This window comes from Trichosurus vulpecula, chromosome 5 (assembly GCF_011100635.1).
Source record: "Trichosurus vulpecula isolate mTriVul1 chromosome 5, mTriVul1.pri, whole genome shotgun sequence".
Taxonomy (NCBI): domain Eukaryota; kingdom Metazoa; phylum Chordata; class Mammalia; order Diprotodontia; family Phalangeridae; genus Trichosurus; species Trichosurus vulpecula.
Window position 1 is genome coordinate 108807859 of NC_050577.1, and position 24149 is coordinate 108832007.

The following is a 24149-nucleotide window of genomic DNA, read 5'->3' on the forward strand; positions in this document are numbered from 1 at the left end:
TGTTTTATGTAAGTCAGTGGCATTGACACTTCAGAAGGTATTAAAAGCTTAAGACTTTTAGGTTGTCCGGTAGCACATGGCTGCTAAACCTTGATTAGGCTTCGTACATATTTAAAGTGGTCTTCTACATTTTAATTTAACTGAAAATGTGCTTAGTATTCCAAATCTTCATAATTAAAGATATCAAATTCCTTTCATTTATGTATATAAAGACAGGAGGTGGTCTCTTAATGCCATGTTGAACTAATTTTGCACTAGTAAGGATATTTAAAGGTCTTTTGAGCTGAAATATTCACATTATAAACATTCATTCAAGTTTATTTTATTAAAATCAAAGCACCACAGTCTGCCAAAAACAAAACATTCCATACATAACAGTAACAAAGACTACTGTATCAGATGTCCGTCACAATAAAGTGATTCCTCCATGAAGAGAGAAATCAGTAATCTGATTGGCTAGCATTACTCAGGAACAAGATCCACCAGTATGTGAATTATGGTCCATTAATTTCACACCCAGTGTTATAAAGATGAAAGCTAGGTGCAATCAGTTTGTAAAAAGACATTAAATATAAATTTACACAATGTTATAAAATGTTTAAAAAATATTTACATGGTTATTTTAAAGGGGTTAATTTTTAAGCAGGAATTGGGTGGTTGAACTCATGGTGATGCTTATAATTCAAACAGCCAATCAGATCACTCTATTTCTCTCATTTATAATGAATGCAGGACACATACAAAAAAATGAATAAACCTTCAGTTTCAACCTATAAACCTTTGATCACATGCAGCGACTTATTTTTCTGAATTCATAATATTAATTTGTGGACTAGGCCTTGGAAAAAAAAGGAAGACCCTTCCCCTACTTCCCTTTCCCACTAGCTTTATCATGGATTTTGACTTGAAAATTCAAGCTGATAAAATAAGACTTTGAAATTCATCAGAATAATTTTACTCACCCTTTTGACTGTGGGGACAACCTCATACTCTTTTTTTGAAAGTATTCATAGGTTACTCTATTTCTGTTCTGTTGTACAATCGCCACCCAGTCTTTCGGGTAGAAGAGGGTACCACTGATAGAGCAAGGGGAGAAGACTATCAGGTTTGTTTCTTGGCATTTATTTAAGTGCTATAAACTAGCACCCTTGCTCCCTTTAGAAATGATCTAAAGGATGACCTAATTCCAAATTAATTAACCAAAGGAAACGAACAGAATACCATTCAATTTTGAAGGACTATTCCATTACCAAATACCAGTGTTTAAATTCAGTAATATAAGTTACTATATTTAAAGTTCTGCTGCATTAAGAAAATTCTGAAAAGAAACAGCTTATGAATACTAGGCCAAATGGTCTTATCTGTAAGTCACTGCTTGTATACCTGGCTTCCCCTGCTACAAAGTTGGACAATGCTTGGGGTCCATAATAATTGTTCATGAGGTTGGGCCAGCCTATTTTTTACTGTCTTCAATAACTATGATACTAGAGTAAGGTAGAATAGAGTTTATAAACAGGGCTACTGTAGTTGTGAGATTTCCATCTCTGACTCCTGCAACCAAATCCCAAAGGAAACCCTTCATGGGTTTCCAAGACAGAAGTAGAAGCTGGAGTTCACAAGTTTAGGTCAGGAAAGCCTGAGTCACAATGAACACTTTTTACAGCCCTTTCTTCATCCTAGAGATGTGGCAAGACTAGGGTCCTCTTAATGTTCTCTGCCAAAAGGGTACAGGAACATTATGACTAGGCATATAGCCAGGCACCAGGGGGACTTGTTAATAAGGTAGCACGCAATACGAGGTAATTTAAGGACTGTATCACTATAACTTTGTAACCTGAGTCCCAAGCACATAGTAGCAGGAGCTTATATGCTTAATTGAAATTAAGATATATAGGGCATTCAGAAATGCTACAGAAAATCGTAGAAATGATCTCACATAATGTAATACTGAAACAATCCAAGTTCCAGGTGGCCTTATAAGAGATAGATACACTTAGAGGCAGTGTGGTATAGTAGAAATACTGGATCAGAAGATCCAGATTTAAGTTGTAGTTCAGACACTTACTAACCATGTAACCTTGGACAAATTAACCTTTCAGCTTCAGTTTCATCATCTGTAAAATTGGAGTAATAACACTTAAGACTACCTACTCTTGTGAGGAAAGCACTTTAACCATAGGAACATGAGCTTTCTCTCTCTCTCAAATGCTTAAATATAGCAGAGGTAAAGCAGGTAACCTGACAGTTTGCACTGAAAAAAAAATAAAATGGTATGGCACTGAATACCACAGTAAGAGGTATGTATGTACACACTTGCAGGAATTCTGGCTCAGTTTTATTTGGAAAATTACATTCTCCCCCTGCTCAAGCTTTATATCCCTTTGGTTGCCCTCCTTACAAAAGTCTAGCTATGTTGCTCTTTTCCAACCCAAGGGAGGGGTAGGGAAGGTCTATGGGGTACGAAATTGTGACAAGAATAGTAGCCCAACAGACAAAACACTTATGAACAGCTCAAGAGCTTTTGTGCTAATAATGCCATTGCATACCCAGACTGAGACTGCTGAAAAAATGTCAACTATAAAAGATAGCTTTCCTCAATTTGTCCACAATTAAAACTCAAAACCATAACAAACACCTCATAATAGTCATTACTTTATCTTAAGTCTACAATCCAGGTTCTAGACCTCTAAAAGATCCTACATAAACTGACATGGAAAGCAGTAGTAATATTTTAGGAGCAAGAACTATCTCTGTACAGAAAATGGGAATGAACCTATTGCTTATGGTTAATTTACTCTGTGTGTGTCACCCTCAGCCTCACCTTAAGACCCAACTAATTAGCTTCACAATATCATCAAATGGCAATGTTTTTGAAGTGCCCTGGCCAGGTTTTTATCCGCAACAGGTGGCATAATCTATAACAGTTCTTCTATCTTCAGCCCTCGTGTTTTATTAACACCTCAAGCAAAGAAAATTTCACTAAAGTTCTGTCAGTGTAAAACAAACATTTCTTCAAATGTATTAAAAAATTAATGCTAGGTTATTTTATTCCTTCTTCCCTAATCTACATTTTTTCCTTCAATAATTTGCCCAAGCCTTGAAAACAATGAACAAAAAGGAGTAAAGTCTGAGTACATTTAAGCCTGACCCATTATGAAATCAGGAGAAAACCTTTTGTTTCTATCAGGCACGATGGGAAGGGGAATCTAATCAAAGTTGAACCATAAATAAGTGTTTAAGATGACATTATTAATGATTTCTGACACTATTAAAACCAAGGCAGGGAACAGCAAATGCTCCATAGAACATCTAACAAAAATTCCACTAAAAGATTTTACTCCAAAACACAGTTTCATCCTAAACAACACGAGACAGTGAAAATCACAGAAACTACTTATTCTTTTTAAAGTTCATTAATGCCCAAGAGTGTATGGTGAAGCAACTTCACATCACATACAGCACATATGGCTGTATTTCAAAAAATTCAATCCAAAGCCATGTGGTAAAGATGAGGGCTTTTATCAAGAGTGAAAACAAGTCACATCTGCACTTACTTTCTTAGAGGCAGTAACAGAGAAGACACTAGTTCCAGAAATGAATGGCTAGTAGCCTAAACACACCTGATACATAAAAACATCTTCACAGACAAGCCAAAAAATAAATCCAAGCATTTGTTTTCCTGATTTTTCTTTAATACACTCTCCATATTACATGACAGACCATCAGGTACTTCCTTAGTGGCATCTACCTACACTTCAATCGCACCAATCAGTATCCTAGGACATTTAATATCATATTCGTGGCATACTGTTAAGTACAGTAGAATAAACTTATAATGGCCAGCCACGTGCCTTTGGTAAGAATAATGGGTAGTGGTATCACATTTTCTGAAAATGGATTAATTCACACGTTGAAACCACATTTAAGTTTTCAACTTTAAGTCTAAATAAAGGCTTTCTCCTTTCTTTAGAGTACAGTCATGCAGCTATCCTTTCAGATGCTGTTTAAGGATTTGAGAAAGAGAAAGGTCTATCTCAATCTTCAATGCTTTTTTTCCCCCTTTCCTTAATGGGGGAGGGAGAGAGAGAGGAGAGAGGAAGGAAAGAGGAGAGGAGAGAGAGAAGGAGGAAGGGAGAGGGGGAGGGGCAGGCAGGGAGGGAGAAAGGGAAAAGGGATATTAAGGAAATCAACACTATCAAACATCCAAAAACCTAAAACTCAAAGTGGTCATAGACTTTTCCTTGCAATTATGTTAATCACTAATTAAAAATGTTAACAAAAAAAGTCCAAACCAGTCCTTGCTACTATGCCACTTATTTAAACAGTTGGCGGTCATCAATGCTTTTGAGACGCTTTTTCCGTGGTTGCACAAAGTCATCATCTGAATCATCACTAAATATGGTATCCTCTGTTTCATTCTTGAATTCCTGCTTTGGAAATTTTTTTTCTGGATAAAGGTTTTTCAGAAGGTCTTCAAAATAGCTTTCAAGTTTTATGCCAGCACTGGCTACTTCAGAATCAGGCTATTGGAGAAAATGAAAAATGGCATCAAAATTGATATAAAGCAAAACACAAATTTCATTATAAACTCATCAATTTTCTCTATACTAAAGTTTGATCAAACCTGAGTGACTATGCATATGAATGACATATGTGTACAAGAATATTGAATATTTTCCTGGTCACCGTACATCAATACAGAAACAGTTGGGATAAGGAGAAAAAGTCCAGAAAAGGATATTTAAAACTGTGTTTCTCAAAGTGCCTGGAAAAAAGCTCAAAGGACTACAGCATGTGTAATTAAAAAAAAAAATCTTTATCAAGCGCTTACCATGTGCAAGGCACAGTGTAAGACTCTCTTATAACTGTCACAGGGATGAATGGATTCCACAAGAACTCATAAAATATCTACTAGGAAAGCTTTAATCTGTAACTTGGGGGAGATATGGTTGAAGACTATGACGAAAAATAGATAGTTCAAGTGAACATGAAGAGAAATGGTCTCCAATCCTTCAACAAAAGAACTAGAAAGCATAACTAGAAAGCACCCTTTGAAGTGAAGTGGGTAATTTCAAAACAAAACAACACTTATACTGTTGAGAGCAGTAAATATATGCAAAACATCTCCAACAAAGGACCATAAAAGCCTGAAAATATGTAAAAGTTTGAGAAAAGTCTAATTATGGATAACCCAACCAAAAGATAAGCTGTTTCACAAATAACTTTGACCTTTCAACCCCTCAATCAAAAATACTATTGGTATTCTGTGGCATCATAATCTGAGAAAACTTTAGGATATTACTTTAAAAATAATTATCTGGGTTTTATGTGATGGCCAAATTATTTTCCAAATGGTAAGCCTCTTCCTCAAGGTAGTAGAAAACTTGCCTTCAAACTCACTCCTGATTAACCTAAACTCTTGTAGATTCATAGCAAAATGATTATGTATTTGTCTTTGTAAGAAGGAAAACAGTTTAGTTGTTTAGAATTAAGAATATCTCTAAATCAGCACTGTTATTTCCTTTTCTCACCTCATTGAATTCAGCACAATTTTCAAAAATCAGTCGGAAATCAGCCACAAAGTCTTCAGGCTTTGTATACACTGGGGAATCCACTTGGAGTTTCTTCTTGATGGTAGACAAGTCCATAGGATTTTTAATTATTTTGTAATAATCAGGCACCTTTGAAAATAAATCAGGTATGTTTTTGTCAATTTCTGGAGTTTAGATGAGATCCTCTGGATGTGATTAGCCAATTGTTCTATATAGCTTTTGTTAAAGTAGTGATTTATAAATAGCATATATAATCAACAGAAATTAAGTGGAAACACTGGAAGAAATTAAGAACAATTTATAGCAGGTCTCTGTCTCATGGATTAGAAAGTTAAGATGGGGGCAGCTAGGTGGGGCAGTGAGTAGAGCACCCCGCCCTGGAGTCAGGAGGACCTGAGTTCAAATCCAGCCTCAGACACATGACACACTAGCTGTGTGACCTTGGGCAAGTCACTTACCCCAATTGCCCTGCCTTTCCCCCCCCCCAAAAAAAAAAGTTAAGATGAGAGAAGAGGCCAAGTTCCAGCAAAATAAAGAAGGGAAGGTAATGTTGGTACCTCAAAAGCCTCCACTACTCCTTCCCTCCTTGGCTACCCTTTTTTTCCAGCTCTTCTTTAGTAGCTACACAAAACTATCAGCATAAATAAGTTTGTCAATGAGTTACAATCTTCCACGATAAATGGTATTTATTTCAGCTTTATGACAAATGAGCAAATTACAGGGTTTAGGAGGGATACCTAAAATGTAAACCCATAAAGGAAACTTCACTAAACGGTATGATTTGGGGTAAAAGCTAAGTTTAGTGAAGTAATTTGCTGAAGATTATACAGGTGATGAAGCTGGAATTTGAATGCAGGTCCCCTTAATTGAAAAATCCAGCATTCTTTCTATTGTACTTAGGGTTAATCAGGCTTCTATTTTTGTAGGCTACTGCCAGGTCGCAATTACTATAAATAATTGAACTTTTGAAATGCTAGCATGTATTCAAATCTGCACTGCTCAAAGTTATAATTATGTAAAATATGGTAATTGTCCCAGCCCACTGGAAATGTGCAGTATGAATTCAGATAATGTGACTGTTTCAGGAGAAAATTTTCTAGAACAAAGCATACTATAATACCAAAGGTGTCAGACAGCAAAACTAGATTAAAATGTAATCAGGAAACATTGAACAAAAACAGAAAACTAAAAATCAGCATCATCTATGTTATACTGTGTTTTTAAGTCAATTTCTGCCCATAGGAATCCCTTTCATTTTGAATTTGACAACGTTATATGAGTCTATAGATTTTAACAAGCTGTTACTTACTTGGAACACAAATAACAACAAAAAGGTTCCCTAAGCTTCCTGAAAAAGCAACAATAAATTTGCTATAAACTGCTACAGAAAGTAAAGGTACAATAGTAGAGTTAAGAATTCAGGTTCATTTAGGAAAAGTGTGACCAACAAAACAGAAACTTTAAGTGACCTTATGAAGTTCTTTAGATTGAAAAAATTAAATGAGTAAAATGTGGAAAAAAATGTGGAAAACATTGTACTGGCCAAAAGAAACCCCGCTCCTAATTTTTAATGGACAAATCACATTTTGTTTTATTCCAAGAACTTAAATATGACATAATACTTACTGTAGAAGGAACTGGATCTTGAAAAGCCAAGCTCATTTCATGGCAGTAAAGGAACAAAAGCAGTCGTTCACACTTCTGAACAAAAGATTAAAGCATAATAAAACAGGGCTTCACAAATGCAAATGCATACTTAACAGTCATTCAGTCAACAAGCATGCTATATGCTGGGCATTGTGCCAAGTGCTAGGGATAAAAAGGAAAGCAAAGAATGTCATCTGATCAAGGTGCTAACAGTCGAACCAGAGATAATATGAAAGCTAGAATATACAAACAAGATACATGCAGGATAAATTGGAGATAATCAGCAGAAGAAAGGGACTAATGCTAAGAAATATGGGGAAAGGTTTCTTTTGGTCATAAAAGAGAGTAATGAGGAGTGCTGGGTAAGCCACTTACTTTTTTTGAAAATATAAATCATTAACCAGGTAAATATCAATGAAATACAAATGACTAATAATTACACTGGAGGAACTATTTAGTGTGTTATGACCAGCTTCAAGAAACGGAAAAGTTCCTGCTACAGATCACAAAGCTACAATGATACCGTATAGTGGTGTTCAAACAAAACAAAACAAAAACTCTAGGGGCACATAAAGATCAGTTGAATAACTCCTGACTTGCTTTGCATGTAATCAAATTTTCCAGAATATGAAACTAAATAGATCAATGGAACTAGTATTCTAGACATGATTCTGACAAATTAAGAAAGAAATGACAGACACTTTCAAAGTGAAATAGGTAGGGAACTCTAGGCCTAATTTGACACACATTTTGGGGACAGCAAATATCAAAATGTTTAGATAGAATTAGGTGGATTTATAAAGCAAAAACTAAGCAAGCTTAAGGAGGAGGTGTTTCTCAGGAACAAAATCCTGGTAACAGTAGCAATGACAGAAGAAAAAGTCTATCTAAGGAAATCAGTATGGCTACAATAACAAACTCAAGACTGAAAAAAATTAGTCATGGAATTAAGAACTGATAACAAAGCGGGGGCGGGGGGGGGGGAGGAGGGAGGGAGGAAGAGTGGTAAGGTCCTCTCAGAATAGTGTCAGGAAGGCTAAAGTCCAGGATGAGTTGAAAGTTATTAAATGAAATGTAATAGGGATATGTGTAATTACTTGTACTTTGATTAAAAAAACAAAAACAAAAGAGAGTGGTGAAAAATTATGTCTCAAAAACAACTATGTGGAGGAAAAAAACTGGAGTGGGAGTAGAGGAGTAAGAGAGGTGGCTTAATAGTGGACCACAACCTTAATATAAGGGTGATACAATATTCAAGAAAGCTAACACAATCTTAGAATTAATAGAAATGGTATGTAGATAAATAATGAAAAAGTTGTTGCGTTCATACTCTACCGTAAGCAGCAGCAGTCTGCAGTATGATGCTCAAATTTTAGGTGGTACATTTTAGAAAGGACATTGGTTAAAGGAAATAGGAGTGTTTATTAATATTCAATCAGTTTCCTTGGCTTCTGAGAACAGAACCTAGTTGAATGGGTGAAAGTCAGGAAAAGGCAGGTTTTGGCTCAAGAGAAGGTAATACCTTCTAACTAACAGAGTTACTAAAAAAAAAAAATAGAATGGGTTGGAGACTAACACGGAGGCAATCTGTTACTAGGGGTCTTGAAGCACAGATTGGATGTTTATTTGTCAGGGATATTCTAGATGATAATTTCAGGGAAGAATTAAGATGTCCTATAATGTCACTTTCAACTGTAATTCTGTTTCTATATTGGGGATTGGAGAACAAAGAAGAACACATTTTTCTTTCACATACGAAGAAATAATGTTGATGAAGGTAGTTTGTAGAACATAATATTTTGAAAATTGAAATGTGGTAAAATATTATTGAAAGTTACATGATTTAAAAAAAATTACATGTCTCCTAATTATTATTTTCTGGGAATATATCTGAACTTGGTAAGGGATGTGAAAGCCAGAAAAGGCCAAGGGATAAAACTACATGACCTATGACAGAAAAAATTAAATAATATTTACCATAGTCTTTTAGGACCAGGTTCGGTCAAACTTGTCTACGACAGACAAGAACATGATATGGGTGTACAACAGGTACTTCAAGACCAAAATCTATTCTTAATTATTGCAGAAGAACACTGGTACAAACTAGAAGTGGCGGCAACTTGTAGTATCTATGGACTCCAAAGGTGTCTCAGCATCCTTATCTTTTTTGAGTACTCCTGGCCCATGTGCACTAAACTTCTCAACATTTGCTCCTCACACTCTTTACTCCTAATTTACTGGTACAATATAGGGTGATATTCTCCTACTAGGAAAAAACCTCAAAGGTTCATAACTTTTACAACTAAAAGGGACCTTACAGACCCTGAATACTGATAATAGTATATAATTTATTACTATCAGTTATTTCAATAAATTTATTAATTAAAATAACTGAAATTAAAATACACCAATTTATTTTTAGAAAAAAACCTTCAAAAGAACATTAAATTTTTACTATAGGGTCCTGAGTGATATTCTTGTTGTGAGGCATCTCCAGTTTTAATATAAAAGCAAACTCATTACCAAAAAAGATTTTAATTTAGAGGGGGGAAATCGCTTTATACCTGACTTTTTCAGAATACATTTCTTCACTAATGTGAGGCAAGCCTTCATTGAGAGGTACACTGGAAGGCTGGCCAATCACACTGAATTGAAACTTACCCTTTGATCTATTGGTGTTAATCCCATATGCCCTTCAGATTTTCGTTTTTCTGAGTTGTAATCAGGATCATCACAATCATATTCAACTTCTGGTTTGGATAAGTCTCGACAAAAAGTACAAATCCACTCTCCACTAGGATAAAAAGAAAAATGACAGTTCGTGAATTTTTAATACAATCCTGGATTTTTTGGAATTATATTTGCCCCAGTATATATTTTTAGAAGCATTTCTCTCTGTCTTTATAACGAAAGATTTGGAAGAAAATTAATTAGCTAGGAGTACAAGTTGCTCTTTTCCCTCCATCCAAGTATAGAGTGGATTTATATTAAGTATTTATTCACAAAATTTCTATTATGTATTTTGCTACAGGTATAGTACTGGAACAAACGATCATGGCTCTCCTTAGGTTTCACAATAAAGTTGAGAAGATAATAATCACATGATAAAATTAGATTAAAAGCCATGTATTAATAGTACAAAAACACCAAGTGCTATACACACTCAAAAGGAGAGTTTACTAAACCTACCTAGGTTTAGTAAAGGCTGTTTAAACTCAAGTGCTACTCCACCAAATCCATAGTATGTATGATGTAATAAAGAAGACAAGAGGGGCATTATAGGCAGAGGAAAAGCATGAACTTAAAAGTCAGAAATATGCCGGTAACTTTGAGGTACAGTAAGGGGGTAAACCAGGTCAAAGCAAAAGATGAGTGTTCCTTTAAATCAGGAAATTAACTGACTACGTACAACACACTGCTAGGTGCTGGAGATACAAAGATAAAAGTGAAACACCTCTGCTCCTGAAGTTCATTCAGTGCTGGAGAAATACAACCTGTTTACAAATAAGCTGATCTAAGCACTAACATATAGAGTGTGTATGTGGGGGGTGGGGGGACAGACAGTAAAAAAGGAAATCAGAAAAAGCTTTAAGTAAGAGATATGATGAGCTAAGCCTTGAAGAATGGCTACAGCTGAAGTAGTGATCAAGTCCATTCTAGGGACAGAGATCAGCCTACACAAATGCATGGAGTTGAGGACCTTTATAGCTGAAGAGCTGAGTACATAAAAGGCAGTAATATAAATCTAAGTCTACAAAGACAGATATTGCACCAGATTGTGGAGGGCTTTAAAATGCCAAGGAGACTAATTAGAAGCTAACTGCAAAAATCCAGGTGAGAAGGTCAGCAGGGGCAAAGGGATAAATGGTGATAGATGTTGTAGAGGTAGCATTGAATTATTTATGGAACCACTTTATAAAAGGATTTTGTGGTTAAATTTAAGATTACTGATAAAATGAAAGACTTAGTTGGCACTGAAGAGTCATTAGGAGGCTTTAAACAGGTCTGAGTTAATGTAATTTGCTGATAGTACAGAGGATGGATTAAAGGGATGACACCAAGCAATTAATCAGAAGGCTTTTGCAATGGCTCAGATGGGAGGTGATCCCTCCAAGCCTGAACTAGACTAGATTTAAAGGTTTTCTCAGGGGTGGAGCCAAGATGGCGGCTGGAAAGCAGGGACTAGTGTGAGCTCCCTGCCAAGTCCCTCCAAAAACCTATAAAAAATGGCTCTGAAACTGCAGAACCCACAAAACAGCAAAGGGAAGCAGGGCTCCAGCCCAGGACAATCTGGATGGTCTGTGGGGGAGGTCTATTCTGCACAGAGCTGGGAGAGGAGTGGAGCAGAGCCCAGCGTGAGCGGTGTGGACCAACCAAACTAGGAACCGGGTGGAGTGTGCCCTAGCGCCCTGAATTAGTGAGCTGCAGCAGTTACCAGACTTCTCAACCCACAAACACCGAAGACAGTGGAGAAGGTTAGTAGGAAAAACTGCGGGAGTGGAAGGAGTTCGAGGTTCGGCCACCGCCCCTGGGGCAGCGGAGGTGGGGCAGCTACAGCTGCAGCTGCAGCTCCCACCTGGTGGGAGGAATTAAGTGGCAGATCAGAGCAGGAGTGCACAGCCTGCTGAAGATTTAAGCCCAGTCTGGGTTGGGGGTTCTTGGGGAAGGAGGAGTGCTGGTGTGGCAGAGCTGGCGCATCCCCCCCCAAACATAGAACATAGAACTCTTTAGTCTACAAGCAGTCATACCCCACTGAAAAACTCAAGGGTCAAGTTAGTTGGTTGGGAATATGGCCAGGCAGCGAAAACACACCCAGATTCAGTCTCAGACTTTGGATTCTTTCTTTGGTGACAAAGAAGACCAAAACATACAGTCGAAAGAAGTCAACAAAGTGCAAGAGCCTACACCAAAAGCCTCAAAGGAAAACATGAACTGGTTTCAGGCCATGGAAGAGCACAAAAAGGATTTGGAAAAGCAAGTTAGAGAAGTAGAGGAAAAATTGGGAAGAGAAATGAGAAGGATGCAAGAAAACCATGAAAAACAAGTCGATGACTTGCTAAAGGAGACCCAAAAAAATACGGAAAAATACACTGAAGAAAACAACACCTTAAAAAATAGACTAACTCAAATGGTGAAAGAGCTCTAAAAAGCCAATGAGGAGAAGAATGCCTTGAAAGGCAGAATTAGTCAAATGGAAAAGGAGGTCCAATGGACCACTGAAGAAAACACTATCTTAAAAATTAGACTGGAGCAAGTGGAAGCTAGTGACTTTATGAGAAATCAGGATATTATAAAACAGAACCAAAGGAATGAAAAAATGGAAGACAATGTCAAATATCTCATTGGAAAAACCACTGACCTAGAAAATAGATCCAGGAGAGATAGTTTAAAAATTATTGGACTACCTGAAAGCCATGATCAAAAAAAGAGCCTAGATATCATCTTTCAAGAAATTATCAAGGAGAACTGCCCTGATACTCTAGAGCCACAGGGCAAAATAGAAATTGAAAAAATCCATCCATCGCCTCCTCAAATAGATCCCAAAACGAAATCTCCTAGGAATATTGTTGCCAAATTCCAGAGCTCCCAGATCAAGGAGAAAATACTGCAAGCAGCCAGAAAGAAACAATTTCAGTATTGTGGAAACCCAATCAGAATAACCCAGGATCTGGCAGCTTCTACATTAAGAGATCGAAGGGCTTGGAATATGATATTCCGGAGGTCACTGGAGCCAGGATTAAAACCTAGAATCACCTATCCAGCAAAACTGAGTATTATGCTCCAAGGCAAAATATGGATTTTCAATAAAATAGAGGACTTTCAAGCTCTCTCAGTGAAAAGACCAGAGCTGAATAGAAAATTTGACTTTCAAACACAAGAATCAAGAGAAGCATGAAAAGGTAATCAAGAAAAAGAACAAGAAAAAGAAATTGCAAGGGACTTACTAAAGTTGAACTGTTTTGTTTACATTCCTACATGGAAAGATGACATGTATTATTCATGAGACCTCAGTATTAGGGTAGCTGAAGGGAATATGCATATATATATATATATATATATATATGTATATATATATATGTGTATATATATATATATATACATATATATATGGAGAGAGAGAGAGAGAGAGGGAGGGAGGGAGGGTGGGCACAGGGTCAGGTGAAGATGAAGGGAAGATATCTAAAAGAAATAAAATCAAATTAATGGATGAGAGAGGGAGATAGGGAAAGATAGAATGGGGTGGATTATCTCGCATAAAGGTGGCAAGAGGAAGCAGTTCTGTGGAAGGAGGGGAGAGGGCAGATGAGGGGGGAATGAGTGAATCTTCCTCTCATCAAATTTGGCCTGAGGAGGGAATACCATACACACTCAATTGGGTATCTTACCCCACAGGAAAGAAGAGGGAAGAAGATAAAAAAAAGGGGGGGGATGATGGAGGAGAGGGCAGATGGGGGTGGAGGTAATCAAAAACAAACACTTTGGAAAGGGGACAGGGTCAAGGGAGAAAATTCAATAAAGGGGGATGAGTTGGGAAGGAGCAAAATATAGTTAGTCTTTCACAACATGAGTATTGTGGAAGGGTTATACATAATGATACACATGTGGCCTATGTTGAATTGCTTGACTTCTTAAGGAGGGTGGGTGGGAAGGGAGGAGGGGAGAGAATTTGGAACTCAAAGTTTTAAAAACAGATGTTCAAAAACAAAAAAAAAAAGTTTTTGCATGCAACTAGAAAATAAGATACACAGGCAATGGGGCGTAGAAATTTATCTTGCCCTACAAGAAAGGAAGGGGAAAGGGGATGGGAGGGGAGTGGGGTGACAGAAGAAAGGGCTGACTGGGGAACAGGGCAACCAGAATATATGCCATCTTGGAGTGGGGGGGAGGGTAGAAATGGGGAGAAAATTTGTAATTCAAACTGTTGTGAAAATCAATGCTGAAAACTAAATATGTTAAATAAATAAATTTAAAATAAAAAAAAAATAGTTTTCTCACCCCAGATAACCATTTAACTCCCAATCTCTCCTATATGTCCTATTCACTCTATTCAAGTGGCTACCACAATAATTTGGACCCTGTATTTTAATGGCATCTGTTCCAAATCACCCCCATAAAAATGCAATACAGGTCTCACCATGTCAATCCTGTAATCAACCAACAATAATGGCTCCCTATTCCTGCCTTTATAATGAAAATATTAAGTATCTCTGTTTAGTCTTTAAAACCTTTGACAACCTAGTTCAACCTAAATTACCAGGGTCCCCTTCCTATACTCTATCCAGGCTATCTTCTTAGTCCTCACATATAACATATCATCCTGGCTCCATACCTTTGCATGAAATGAACTCCCTTTCTCATCCCCACTCACTGTTTCTTGAAAGATTCTGTTCAAACACCATCTTCTACATACATGAAGCTTTTCCTGACTCCTTTCCCAGCAATTTATATAAATATTATCTTCTCTAATAGAATATAAGCTCCTTGAGAGGAGGAACTCTTTTATATTTGTCTTTGTGCACCACAGTACCTGGCTCGTAGTAGGCCCAAAGTAAACGCTGGTTGATTAACTGACAGGTATTTTAGGAGAAATGCTAAGATTTAGTGAGTAACTAGGGAACGATGTTAGACTAGCTAATTTTAAGGCATCTTCCATTCCATTATAGGTGTATCATATGAAAGATGCTTTTGATTTTTTCCCACAAAAGACATGACAACTTGTAGAATGGCTTATTAATAAAGATAGGAAAGCAAGGAAGGGGGAGGTGGATAAGTCACACTTCATCTAAAACTGAACTTCTTTAGGTAGAATTGTTCTGTTGGAATCTAGAAATGATAATTTGATAGTTATCAATATACAAAATACAGGTTCATTCAAGTGGATAAAGATAAAAAAGGAGTGAACTTTAGGTTGCAGGATCATAAATTGAAGAATGAAGAGGAAATATAATTAGTTCAATCCCTTCCGTTGTTAGGTGGAAGCAATACCAGCAAAATACAGAGGCATGGAACGATTTAGGAAAGCAAAAGTTTCTCCCTCAAAGGAGGTGGTGGTATGGGGCTGATTAATGTCAAATGTTAAGGAAAATGGATAAAAAGCTGTTGAAGGTCACAGAAGACATTGAAAAGTACACTTTCTATAGAATATGAGGGTTAAGGAAGGAAGATGTAATCTAATAGAGGCAACATGAAGATTCTTCTGAGTCCATAATTTTAATTGAATGCCAAAGTGACTCTGAAGTTCAAAACTAAGGTATGGAATTAGAGTGCCAGTATCGACTTTCATAAATGCCTTTTGAAATCAAACAGTTTTTTAGAAGACACAAATAACAGTTTTAAAATATGATAGATCAACACTTTATGTTCACTGAACATTTTTTGAAAAAAGACCTGTAAAAATATGGTTTTTCCATTTTGTAAACAATCTTTAGCTTTCCTAAATTCTTCCATAAAGTCTAACTTGTTACAAAGTTCTATCATTAAGAGTCCTATTCATATCATAAGTTCAATCCATAAGAATAGAAAAATTCAGTTAAAATAAAAACATTTTAGAAAGATAAAATTAAGAACACACAGGCACATACATGGACCATATCTAGTCTAAGAGTAAAATGTAGGTTTGATGAGAACATTAAAGAACAAGTGGCTTATGAGTGACAGCTGACACATCACTGACAGGTGTTTAAACAGAGGTATCCCCAACATTCAATTTCTGTGACACATATTGAGTTACTAAGTAGACAATGATTTTGGCATCATAGACAATAAAGGACAATAAGAATGAGGTGCAGAGATAAAACTGACCTTGGGAATTTCATCAATGTAGGCACATGACAAGTAAGATGGAACACTTTAGGGCATTTCTCACAGCAAATGAGTTCTCCACCATTCTGACACACTGCACACCAATCTTCATTGGGGTCATCTTCTTTCCTACTTTCTCCACCATGAAGGGGTGACTTCTGCGAGGCACCTCCCCATCCAGACTTGCCATTTGAAGGGCTTGTGTGAAGTCCAGGTCTATCCCCTGTGCTATCAGGAGCATCTGTTCTTAAACCACCTTCCTCAGATGTGGTGTTATGGTTACTGTCCAAGAGCAACGAGGTAAGTATGCTTCTTGGAAAGTTGGTCTGCATAGGAAAAGGGAAAAAAAAAAAAGTTTGAAAAGAACTATTTTTAAAAAATCCCTCCCCCCCAGATTATAGTTACTCTGATTGGCTGATTTTTCTCCTTCATGTTGAAAGAATAGGAGAATTGAATACTGTGCACACTAGACATTCTAAATAAACATGTTTCAAATACTGTCATTTTGTAATAAAGTTGAAAAAATTATATAACAAAATGTGTTACAAAGTTACAAAATGTTATTCATGATACTTATTGACATTGTGGTAACAACATATTTTTAAAAGTCACTTATTTCCAATGGTAGTGTTAGATTTCTCTGCTTGAAAACTAACATTCTGCCTAATGGCTATAAAAATTTCACCCTTTAAACTAAGAACAACATCTATGATTTATATGATTACATTTTGAGATCTAGGCTCTTCATCTGTTTCTTGCTTTACTACAACAATAGGAAAATCATAATTCTCATGTGGGCCACTATTTTCCTGCTTGATTCTTATTGGTTCCAACATAACCACTGGGACTTTGTGTGTAGAATCTGCTCCTGTTGGTTTGCTGGAAGAGCCAGAGCTATAAAAAAGAAAAGGAAGAGAGAGAAAAAAAAGTCTATATGCTGTTATTTGCAACATTACAAGTAGGATATCCTTAGTATGGGACAACGTAGAGTAGCTTTCTAGAAATATCATTCCTTCTGACTACCTAGTAACAGAAACCAAGTTGCCCTAATGGGGACTATTATCAATACAAGCATTGTTTAGAACAACCGCTTTCATTTCTAATGGAAAAATGTCATGACAGACACCTACCTACACATGTGAATACGGAGTATACTGAGAATATTTTGGAAGAAATAAGATAACAAACAGAAACTTTGCCCATTTTTGATTTTGGCCTTGGCTACTTAATGAATTTTGCATTTGTATTTAATGGTTCCTGTTCCCAGGATTCTAGTAGTTTAGCTTCATGATAGGGTAAGTAGGTTTTTGAAGGCTAGCCTTTTATAAGATGTGGTCAATGGGAAAAAATGTATTTTAAATTCTAAACAATCACTGTAGGAGTGAATTTTGGGAACAAACCCATGTTTTTGCTTGACCTAGTAGGTTGCTTCTATCAAGTATCCTACAGACTTCCTTAGAAAACAACCAAACTAAACCAAAACAAAACAAACCTCCCCTCCCCAACTGGCCAAGATTAAAATATCAACTTATCATCAATATAATGAAAAATTTTAAAACTTGACATTAAATACAAAAGCCAGGAAAGCCTTGTTGAAAATTCATTGAGCTATTCACTTTAACTCTTTGTTGACAGGGCTAGGTGACAACTCTGCCTGTTCTCCCATCTAACAACTCTCTTATAATATTACAAGTAAAAAAGGAGATTAATAGTATGTGTTATTTTTTTACTGAGAGTTGAGGGAATATACATGCGCTTCTGAGCTGTCAAGAGACGAAATCCCATTTGATGAGGATAGCAAATAAGTAAATTAGGAACTATTAAGTTGGTGTGCACAGGACTGAGAAAAGGATCCACAGAATACATTAAATGTGGTAAAGTTCTTTCCTTTTGAGTGAAACAGAGTGAACAGGTACTGGACATTTATTCACCAAGCTTCTCCACCCCATTATTTTTGGTCATCACAAAAGTTCTATTCACTAATTTACTGTTTATGCTATTTCAAAGTTAAAATGCTACCTTTACTTCTAATTCAATTCACATTACTCTTACTTCATTTCAACACACTATTTGATTGCAAATGCCCTCTGATTTTTATTAGTTAGATAATTTGAAATAAATGAAGCAAAATGTTTGCAACATAAAGAAATTGGCAAAATAAATCTTGTTACGTAAAAGATGTTTATCTTCATACACTAAAATAGTCAGCTTACCTTCCTCTGCTTCCAACACTGGAGGCACTAGGTGAGCGGATTGGTGGGTGTACACTAGTCATAGTTACAGGTCCTTAAAAGAAAAAAAATTAACCAAAGATTATTTCTTTTCTTGAATTAAAAATAAAAAGAAAGATGTGTAAATAAAAAACTCTGAGTGTTATTTGTGTATGAAAGAGCAGCATAACAAAAATGTAAAAACAAGACCTACCTGTACTTAATAGTAGCAAAAAATACAAGAAAGGGAATAACTAAGTGCTAAATAGGGTGATACAGAGAAATACTATAGTTATTAAAAGAATAGAAGGTGATTTAAAATAGACATAGGATCCAAAATGATGGAAGGAAAGAGGGAATTATAAGCAAAGATGAATGAGCATATGATTAAGAGAACAATATAACTAAAAAATATATTCCAGATATGCTGTAGAAAGGTAGCCTAAGTCCTTAGGGTTCATGAGGAAGGCAAAAGGAAACTACTAAAGATTCTAGAGCAGGAAAGAGACAATGAAAAACTATTTAACGAAAACTATTTTAATAGCGCTGTGTCAGGGAGGCTGCTTTAACGTAGAGCCAGAACTACAATGGTGGATGACAGTGGAAACAAGAAAGAAATAAGAGAATTTGATGGATGTGATGAAAAATGGAAGGAAAATTAGAAACAAACTACTCATCTTCATGTTACTACTATGAGTACTTAAATATATAATTCTAATGATCGGTGAATTATTTTTAAAAACTTTTCCCACAACTATGCCCAAAGGGTTATAAAACTGTACATAGCCACTGACCTAGAAATAATCAAAGAGATCACAAAGAGGGAAAAGGACCCACATGTACAAAACTATTCATAGCAGCTCTTTTTGTGGTGGCAAAGAATTGGAAATTGAGGGAATGTCCATCAGTTGGGGAGTGGCTGAACAAGCTGTGGTATATGAATGTAATGGAATACTATTGTTCCATAAGAACTGTAATGGAATACTGTTGTTCCATAAGAAATGATAAGCAGACTGATTTCAGAAAAACCAGGAAAGACTTATATGAAGTGATGCTGAGCGAAGTCAGCAGAACCAGGAAAACATTGTATACAATAACAGCAACACTGTGATGACCGATCTTGACAAGACTTAGCTCTTCTCAGCAATGCAATGATCTAAGACAATTCCAAAAGACTCATGATGGAAAACGCAATCCAAATCCAGATAAAGAACTAGAGTCTGAATGCAGATTGAAGCATGCTATTTTCTTTTTCCTTTCTTGTGGCTTTCCCCTTTTGTTCTAATTCTTCTTTCACAACATGACTAATGGGGAAATATGTTTAATATGATTGTACATGCACAGCCTGTATCACACTGTATGCTGTCTTGGGAAGGAAGCGGGTAGGGAGGGAGAAAAATTTAGAACTCAAAATCATATAAAAGGGAATGCTGAAAACCAAAAATAAATAAATAAAATTAAATACAAAACTTTTCCCACTACTTTAATTCAATATAAAATTTGCTTTTCATACAGTGCTTAGGTCAAAAAGAAAAACAAGAAAACCTGTTCTTTGTTGTTATTTTCTGGGTAATTAATGTAGGAAATGGGTATACAGAATTTCATTAATAGAGCTGAAGAAAAAGAATTCATTGAAACATAATTTTTCAATCAGTGTCAAGCCAGTAAAATTTGAGATTCTATGACCCTAGGAAAATTTATGTAAATATAAGAAAATCACTTGACTTTCACCTCATCTATTAAAGAGTATTTTCACAGTACAGACAACAGACAAGAAAGCAACAAAGGCCTATAGTGCAAACTTGAGGAATAGCAAGCAGAATTTTGGCAATCAAAAAGCATTACTAAAACACTCATAGCCAGGGATGCAGAGGGTGGTGAAGAATGAGGATCCAACCATAGTGGATTCATAATAGGGATAAAATAATTAAAATGACAAAAAGCATTTTAACCTTGTAAAAGTGAATTAACATACCAACAATGAGTAATAAGAAGCTGAGCTTTGCTGCCCAACTTATCTGGTTTTGTTCCTGATTTCTAACACGACAATATCTGGCAAGAGGGAGACCCCCTAAACACTGAATCAAGACAGGAAAACCTCTATTTACAAGCAGGGTTAAAAGCTACATCCACAAACTAAAACAAGTACTATACCTGGGAGGCCTGGAGATGGTACAGATGAATTTGGTGATTGGACTGTTCTGTTTGAAGGAGGTCTTGGTTGGCTGTGCTCTACACTAGCATCTTTCCTGGCAAGATTATCTAGCATGATAGTACTTGAACAGTCAATCTTGCAAGACAAACAAAAAAGAACAGTTTATTTAAGGAATTTTGAATTTGCAAGTTAGGAACCACTTTAAGCTCACCCAAAATGTATACATACCCACATCAACCCCATATATAAAATCAAATGACCAAAATGCGTAATCCTAGGGAAGTTCTGGCATTACACTATTTCCCTAAGAAATGAAAGATGTAATTCATCTTAATAGTCTACCCTGAACACACCTGTACGCTGAATAAAAACATAGATGCATATATGCTTAAGTTTGTAGATATACATGTATTAAATTATTTTCACCAACTCCAGTGCCTAAGATCAAAATAATACCCATTGAAAAAACCCTTTTCTGACCATTTCAGGTGCTACTTCATGATTAAGTATTTTATGTATTCTTCCATCAAACAAAAACAAAATCAAAAATGTTCTTTTGGAGGGTTCTGATTCACTGGGAAATACTTAAATATCCCGATTTCAGCATGGATTTGCCCTCCACCTACAGAGACGACCACACTTTCTACAAGTTAACATATGCTAATCTAGAGTTGTGGTGATTAAAAATGAATTCTCTCAAAATTGAACTAGCATGTAGCCTTTTTAAACTTGGTCACATCAATCCTTCCTTGGCCAAAGGAAAGCCATTTATATTCTGTCACTGAAGCTGTATTCTAAAAGCTTCTAGTTTAGGAATAAGTGCTAGAGCTTGCAGCTCTACTGGAAACATCTTGAAGGTCATGTCCACTTTAGGACGAAGCACTGGTTTGACCAGTCTCCTACCCAATAAATTTACTGTGGACAGGAATCAGTGGGACCAGGTCATAAAATACCAAATTGAGTTAAATTATGCATAGAAACAAAGTTATCCTTCAGGTTCTCACTTTAAAACAAGATATATAGAAATGACATTTGGTACACGACTGCTAGATAATCAGTAATTATTATTGGTTTTATCAAGACTAAAAGCAGAAGGTCAGATCATTTGTATGAAAAATTATCTTAGTAGAATTTCTTCATCCTATAATGAACATTCCTCCTAAGAATATCACAAAGGAACAATGAAAATGCCTAATATTTTTTAAATCACATCGGGTCCGATTTTCATTCTTGTTGTTGAAACTACCTTCACTGAATAGTGAGGGATGTGGTTAAAAAAAAACCTTATGGTCTGGGACTACAAAAGGAACAATGAAAGTTTATCCTGAGTATGCCAGGGGAACAGCAATGGCCTATGAAACATCTATAACAACACATCTGTGTGGCTGAACAAATATGAGCACCTTGGGATGGATACAGACCCTTTGTGACAGGGTCACTCTCTGGAGCTGAACTTTTTAACTCTGCAGGAGGGAAAGAAAAAATCCTGCTTCCATTTTTGTTTACAAAAGACACGTTCCTGACAACTTAGGGAGAGTCGAGCACACGAAATAATGGATATGGGAATGCATTCTGGACATTAGTACAATGTTTTAAGATTTATGACTCTAGAAATCTTAAATGTTTTATTCCTATCACTAGTAAAAGAAAGTCCTTTTTTGGGGGTAGTCAGAATAAATTCAAAAAAAGCAAAATTACTGCCTTTTGAAACTATTAAGTTTGCAGCATAAAACAGAATTCAAACCTATAAATTGCCTTTCTGTTTCTAATGCTTTTAACTATACTTTTTGTGCACTAAAATAATAAATTATCACAGGGATAAAACTATTCCACTGTCCTATTTGTCCTAAACATGTATTTAACACCAAAAATTAAGTCAGTAACTGAAGTATTTTGATATATTTACATCTGGAAGAGAAGGAAGATTATAGGAACTCCCAACTGGAGAACTCAGATCAATCATAGGTGGTCCAAAAGACTTGGCATCATATCCAGCTGCACTAGTAATGGTGGGACTAGAAGGAGTAGATGTGGTACTGCTGGCAGTTGAAGGAACAGTTGATGCTGGTCCACTGCTAATCTGCCACTGGCAAGGAAGAAGGGAAAGAAGTAACAATCTACCATCATTATACTATGAAGTGATTCCCTCAGATTTGGGCTTGCAAAATTAACTACAAAGTATATTATCTTGACATTTTATATTTCAGATAAAAGGAGAAATTAAAGAACAAAATTAAAAGACAAGGTGAAATAATGTAGAACTTTGTGGGGAAATCTCTCCTTATCACTAACCTGATACAATGGTTTCAACAATCTAGAAAACTTGGGAAGATATATAGACTACCTCTATTTTTTTAAAAGTAATTTTTACATATACATCTTATTTTTATATGACCTGCATTTCCCAATGAATTCCCTCCCCTACTGCCTCCCTGTAAAAGCTAAGTCTAAAAAACAAAAAGGAAAAATCGAACAGTTACCAAAAATAACCAATATATTGAAACTGAATAAACAATATATTGAAAAAGTCTGATATTATATGCAAGGTTTCCCTGGCCAAACTGTCAACAAGTAAAGATACTTTGTGGGCTCTCACTTCTTTGGGGTCAAGTTTGGTCATTATAATTTTACAACATTCAGTTTGTAATGCTTTGCTGTTAATATTCTTATTTACCTTGTAGAAACCATTGTGTATGTACATTTTGTAATCACTGTATGTATTTTTTTGTTGGTTTTGCTTATTCTACTTTACACTGGGGTATACTTCTTCCCATCTCTATTTAGCATATGCATTATTTCTTGGAACACATTAACATTCCAACACATTTATGTACCACAATTTGCACAGGCATTCTTCAATAAACGGGCGCCTACTTACCCCCCTCACCCCTCCACCTCTCACCCCAATCTGCTACTACAAAAAGTGCTACTCTAAATATTTTGGTGTCCATAAGGCCTTTTTTTCTTGTTGCTACCTCCCTGGGCACATACCCAATACCTATAATGAGTTTACACATACCTATATACATCAAACTATAATAGAAATGACACTTGACAAAAGACCTATGCTCCTGTCCCAGTACTACCATTTACTAGCTTTGTGACCTTGGATATGCCATGTCACCAAGAGTCTGAATTTCCTCATTTAAGAAATATAAATAACAATGCTTCTGGATCTATGAAGCACACATAAAATAATACATCTCTTTAAAATCCTATACAAATAAAACATTATACCAAATCCACAGGAAGTAAATGATTGTATAATAAATGTAATGTAATAATAAACCTCTGAAGTAGTTATAAAAATACCTGCAATTACAGACCCAAATCCACTAAGTTAGTGTAATATTTATTGGCTTTGCTATTGACTTTTCCTTGGCAACACTCAGTTCTGCCCTATGTTACAAAAGAAGTAGTCTAGGGTATAGTTTAAAATATTGCAAAAACCACACAAATTGAGAGTTAACAGCTAAGAGAGAAGGAAAAAAAAAAAAAGAATTACCAATTAGGAAAGGCAAAAGCCTGGGGCCATTCAGGATGTTAAGATTTAAAGGTGGAAGAGACATCAGAGCAAACTACTACAGACACCATATTCAAGCACAATAATAACTATTCAAAATGATGATTCATCAATAAAAATTATGTTATCTTCACTTATAAAGTTACATAAGTGAGCAATAATTATTTTTTAAATAGAAGTGAAATCACTTATATGAAAGATCTAATTGTTCAGAATGACCCTAATGCTATTAGGTAAATGGGAGGGGGTGGGGGAGCCAC

At 36.0% G+C, this 24149-nt stretch overlaps 1 protein-coding gene across 3 annotated transcripts in view; it reads right to left on the bottom strand.

Annotated features, from left to right (window-relative positions):
- Positions 1–302: 302 nt before the first annotated feature.
- The window catches only part of TRIM24 (tripartite motif containing 24), a 120944-nt gene continuing 97097 nt past the window's right edge, over positions 303–24149 (bottom strand). For all 3 annotated transcript variants that reach the window (XM_036759465.1, XM_036759464.1, XM_036759463.1), the window contains exons 11-19: positions 22273–22452; positions 20366–20501; positions 18215–18287; positions 16727–16895; positions 16002–16327; positions 9861–9993; positions 7179–7253; positions 5532–5681; positions 303–4523 (exon numbers count right to left, since the gene is read on the bottom strand). In XM_036759465.1, the coding sequence (XP_036615360.1) occupies positions 4314–4523; positions 5532–5681; positions 7179–7253; positions 9861–9993; positions 16002–16327; positions 16727–16895; positions 18215–18287; positions 20366–20501; positions 22273–22452 (1452 nt within the window). In that variant the 3' untranslated portion in view covers positions 303–4313. The remainder of the gene's footprint in view (positions 4524–5531; positions 5682–7178; positions 7254–9860; positions 9994–16001; positions 16328–16726; positions 16896–18214; positions 18288–20365; positions 20502–22272; positions 22453–24149) is intronic.